Below are 5,604 nucleotides of genomic sequence, written 5' to 3'. Positions count from 1 at the left end.
ATATGGAAAATACAAAACCCCCTTAAGCGTCCGATTTATCCTCTCGGCACTACGCGCCGGCTGCCCGCCCGACTAGCGCCTACCGTTTTTTTAGATCATTAGTCACCAACCCTAATGCGCTAACCTTCAACCACAACTAGTCAGCAGCTGGCTTACTTAATACACCCACCTGGGGAAGATGCGCATCAAAACTCTCCAGAACCTCCGTCTCGCTTCCGCTGCTCACCGCGGTCTCAGGCTCTTTGCGTTGAGGCGCATCAAAGCTCTCCAGAACCTCATTCGCCTCAGGATGTTTGCCATTCCTAAACCAAATCTGGCGTTGCTTCTCAGCCCACGATTTGTAGACCCGGTGTTGCTCCTCGGCCAAGAATTTGTCATACAAAATCACGCTGCCTTTGATAAAGGCCATAAGAATGCCTCCCATGGTGGCGGACCTAGCCGACGCGCCGAGGCCCTGCCGCATCTTGTGATACCCTGTGGCGGCCGCGGCGGATATGATTGTGTTCAAGGCACCACAACATATATAGGCAACAACCACATTTGTATTGCCACGTTTTTTAGAAAATGTGCAAATTGGGGCAGCGATGGGCATTTCACCTTGGTAGACACACAAAGTGGCTATATTGATGAGTGGGTCCCAGTCTTTTAATCAAGTTTAATTATTTTATTATTTGATTGATGAGTGGGTGTTTATTTTAAAGGAAAAATATTGAACATTAATTGGTAAGTTGACCTCAATATTCATTTCAACTCTGTCTCTCATCTTCCTTGTCGAAAAAAAACTCTATCTCTCATCTTTTCTATCGAAAAGAAGTAAAGAACTCTAACTCTCATCTCTCTTCTCTATCTTCTAAGCCAAAAGAGAGACTATCTCTGCTGGATCTCTCTCTTCTTCCTTCTCTCATCTTCTTCCCTTCTTCAAGTCCTTTTTGCTCTCCTGTGAAATCTTCTATTCGATTCTCTCTCACTTTGCATTCTCGTTTTGTTTTCTAGTTTGCAGATTGGGACCGTGATGATTCAATTGATAATAAAGTCTTGTTCGTCGTAATTGGGCGCAACTGTGCAAGGCTTTGCCGAACATTCTGTTATATCACCACACATTATTTGAGTCCCTCTTTTTCTCTCTTCAATTTTCCAGATTTGGTTTTGAAATTTGGATCTGGTTTTGAAATTTGGATTTATCTTTGTCATTGTCTAATGACTCAATTAAATTAATCATTCTTCCTTTTTCTTCCTTTTTCATCGACCACCTTCATTGGATTTATCTTTATCATTGTCTAATGACTCAATTAAATTAATCATAAACAATTAATCCATCATCCAATGAAGGTGGTCGATGTATGTCAACCATCTGCGCTTGCGTCGCCGACATGGTGATGGCCACCGTGAAGAAGAGAAAGCTGGATCTGGGTAAGAGAAAGCTGGATATATGTACATGAATATTTTGTTTTTCAGCTATATATGTTAAAAATGCTTGAATTAAATCGGTTTAATCTTTTCCCTTGTTTTTGGTTAATTTACAGGAATAGATTAAACTGGACTGGAAAAGAAGATTCTGACCCGTCGGTGATTAACGGCGGTGTAAAGCCGAACAGTGTGTTGTTGGACTTGGATTTAAAAGCTAAAATTGGGGATTTCAGCTGGCAGAGATTCGAAACAGACGATGAGGTGGATCGAGAAAGTCAAATGGTGGTGGTAGAAGAAGAAGATAAGGGAGAGATCGAGAAAGAAGAGTCGTGAAAAAGATATGGCCGAGAAGAGGAGAGCTGAATAGTTGATTGTGAAGGCCGGTCGCCGGAAATCGGAACTAGATTGCGTGACTGGATACTGGACCATGAATATAAAATCAATTATAATATTACCCACAATTCACAATTGTATAAATTGCATTTGGTGGTTCCCACCATGTCAGAGGAAGCCACAAACACAATTAAACGTGACTATGAAGGCAATTGCAACAGCTCTACACTCCACATACTTTAAAAATGTTGCTGCTGTGTTGCAAAAGGCTGTTTGGCACGTATATGTGTGGCTTTAAGGCTGTTTTGCCACACTTAGCGTATGTGGGCATTGACCATAATCGTTGTAGTGAGGGGACCTCTTTTTGGCGTATGTACGTATTCCATCGTGCAGTCAAAGGTGGCGAAGAGGCGGCCCCAGACGGCGAATCTGACTCCCACGAGCGGCGCGTTCTTGCGGACGGTGTGATAGGCGCCGACGAGACGCGCGCCCTTGGGTGAGTTGTAGATGCCTTTGAAGAAGTGTAAGGTGGCTCCTCCGACGGTGCCTGTCCCGAAGGTTTCGCCGACGACTTCGACGAAGTAGTCCGACACGGGCACCCGATCGACATAACGATTAGTGTCTGGATTTGGCATCAACGTACGTCTTCCGAGGGTTGTAGAGAATATGAGATAGAAATAAAGGGAGGACGAGGTCGGTTGACCTTTGTTTGCCCTAGAGTACGTTATAGCTAGGTTTTGGATGGTTGTGTTTTGACGTAAATACCCTTGGTTGCTTTCCTACTAGGAGAGGGACTGCATGCAAGTTATAAGGTGGGTGGTCGGTCTATAATTGATAATAGCTTCCATGCCATGAGGGGATTGAGAATCATCATTAAGAAAAGAATGAGAATCATCGTTAGGTGAACTATGGAACTGCTGCTGATGATCTGGATTCTGGAATGATATATTACGTACGTAGCATCAATCCACCACATATCTCTTCTGCCCTGGCATCCAGAAAGAACTCCATTTCCTCAGCATGCATGTTGAGCTTCATATATGTACCTAACTACTTGCCCAAGTCGATCTGCTTAAATATCATCAAGTCGATCTGCTTAAATATCATGCATTATGGTAAAACCAAATCAACGGCATTCCAATGGAGTCACTGAAAGCTGCTTAATTTTCAGTAATCCTATAAGTTTATAAGGGCAACTCCAACGATGACCTTATAATTGGGTCTTGGTCCTATTTTAGGACTTTTTTTTCATCTCCAACAATCTATTTTAGGGGGTTTTGGTTTTGGTTTTATAGGACTTGGTCTTAAATTGAGTCTCATATATATTTGATGAAATTCTAAAACCAAGACTCAAACAGTAACCTAGGCCCGCAACAATTAAACTGGGCCAGGCAACCCATGTGCTGACGCGTTGAGAATAGAGAAAGGAAAGACGCGCGTGCATGTAGAGAGGATGTGCACGGACGAGCCTGAAAGCAATTAGGAGAGAGAAAAGTGTCTGGTGGACCCCGCTTGACATAACCTTGTGTAACTAATATTAACTCATTCCAACATATATATAGGTTAAATCTCAGGGCTGATATAAATTCAACGACCTTTATTAAATATGGCATGAATAATTTCATTTTTACCTCAAAAAATATATTAAAAAATACCATAAATTATACATACCCGTTGGAACAGTAAATTGAAGAAAATCATAAATACCCAACCCAATATTTCCTACTTCCTCTCACCAAAATCATCTATCTCCTTGAAATACTATAACAAAAATAAAAACGATGAAGTTTACTTTGTCTTTATTTAATAATGTTAACATATTATTTAGTATAATATTACTCAAAATTTATTTTAATCAAGTAAAGTTAATCTAGAACCCAAAAACAAGACTCATTGTTGGAGATAAGAAGTTGAGTTTTATATGAATAGTGTAACAAGAGGTCTTAAAATAAATATATGACCCAATTATAAAACTCATGGTTGGAGTTGCCCTAAAGTTTAGGACGTCGCCTCATCGATCCTAATAGTTTATTTCTCTTATGACAGTAAACCTTTATGCACAAATGCCCCAATTTCCCAATATATTCTTAACACTAGGAGCAAAACTCGATCTGTAAGGTTTCAGGCATAAATTAAAAGAAATAAAACTACCATCACCAACACTCATACGATAAATGAGATCGAAGTAGACATTTGTCGATGCTTAAGCAAACCTGATGAAAGTTGGCCACAAGTAGTTGACAAGAGGTCATGGTTATTCCTGTTGAAAATGGCCTACGTACTTGTTTCCAATGTTCTAAAAAATGTTAAGCGCTAGTCGGGCGGACAACCGGTGACTATTGTCTAGGCGGGTTAATCAGAAGATTAATTCGGGATTAATCAGTTCTTTAGACAGAAACTGTGAAGCACTGCCTAACGCCTAGACAAAGATTAATCGGCTCTAGCGGGAATTTTTAGATCATTGCTTGTACCTCAAATTTGGACTACCTTAGGGTTGATGCTCATACAAACAAAAGGGCCCGTACCCCTTGAGAGGCAAATAGCTGGGAAACATTGATGCAGTTCTTAGTTTTTTTTTTTTTTTTTTTTTTTTTTTTTTTTTTTTTTTTTTGAGATGAAAACATTGATGCAGTTGCCTCATAGCTCGAGCATCAAAATAGCCGAAGAAAACAAACCAAGCACAATAGAAAATCCCAAATCACAAGTGTACGTAGAAGAATGGTGACAAAATGGAGAGATTAGGGAGTGACGTGTGTGAACAAAATACGGTTGTTTTGTGAGGGAGGATGGAGGGGATTACGTGTACGTTGAACGGCGTGAGTCCAGTTTTCGAGGCAGGTAATGGCATGATGTGCCCTTTACGACCACGTGGGTCAAAACCCGCCGTCCATGTTCAAAACCACCGCCACCGACGCCATTGGAGCAACTTGTTTTGGGGGTAGCGGCCACCTTAAAGCTTAGTCATGCTAAAAGCCCTGTGTGAAGGGACAAGGGACTGAAGGGAGTGGTTTTTGGACCGTTGAGTGCAAAGTTGGGGGCAGCTCATCACTCGTGAGTGAAAATTAATAATTCAAGAGATAATCTTGTATATTATGGTTTTCTACTCGAACTGTTTTGGAGCCTTTACTTAGGGTTTGTTAATTGCAATATCTTACTATGTGCTTGGACTTTGTTCTTCTTATTACGTAGTTGAATCCAGTTATTTGATAGAGATTGCAGTAACAGGATGTTTACAGTTCATTAGATGCTCATTATAATCAACGGCACAAGTTATAAGTTATATGTTTATATACAACAATTTTATTAATTAAGGCTTTAACGTAAAGAAACCAATATTTTATTAAAATAATAATAATAATAATTATTAAAATAAAAAATAAGTCATAAAAATGTTTATCATTTCATCAATCCACCGTCTTCATAAGCTAAATATCACATGTGCTATTATAAATTTAAACTGTCTTCCCTGAATGTTAGAAATTAAACTTTGATATATCAAGACATAACCTACTAAGAAGGTCAACTAGACAATGATGATTAATTGTCGACATTGTTTCTAGCTCTTATTGATTTAGAAGTGTATTGATTTGTAATAAACAGACGTGTTCTTATACGAAAGTTCTTGTATGCATCAAGGTGTAAATGAATCAGTAGTTTTAATTTAATCTTAGCCGTTCATTTGATACTAACACCGTTAAAAGACACTAACATTGATACAAACACTGTTAACATAGTTGGGGGGAAAAAAAAAGTAAAACGTGGTAAAAACACAAAAAAATAAATATTCCATTAATCAAATTAAACTAAGGTAAATTTTCTAATCAAACGCTCTATATCTGGGTTTAGGGTTCTAGCGCCGCCTCT

At 39.3% G+C, this 5,604-nt stretch overlaps 1 protein-coding gene across 1 annotated transcript; it reads right to left on the bottom strand.

Annotated features, from left to right (window-relative positions):
• Window positions 1–136: 136 nt before the first annotated feature.
• LOC101301414 (mitochondrial import inner membrane translocase subunit TIM17-1-like) lies at window positions 137–592 on the bottom strand. The gene has a single exon (XM_004305265.1). It carries the CDS (start codon window positions 590–592, stop codon window positions 137–139), a length of 456 nt encoding a protein of 151 aa, XP_004305313.1.
• Window positions 593–5,604: the final 5,012 nt, after the last annotated feature.

The sequence above is a fragment of the Fragaria vesca genome, linkage group LG6 (genome assembly GCF_000184155.1).
Source record: "Fragaria vesca subsp. vesca linkage group LG6, FraVesHawaii_1.0, whole genome shotgun sequence".
NCBI classification, from domain to species: Eukaryota; Viridiplantae; Streptophyta; class Magnoliopsida; order Rosales; family Rosaceae; genus Fragaria; species Fragaria vesca.
The sequence above is the reverse complement of the archived record's forward strand: the minus strand, read 5'-3'. Positions and strand labels throughout refer to the sequence as shown.

Coding starts and splice junctions, on each gene's coding strand:
- LOC101301414 (XM_004305265.1), bottom strand. CDS start 592: ATGCCCATCGCTGCCCCAATTTGCACATTTTCTAAAAAACGTGGCAAT.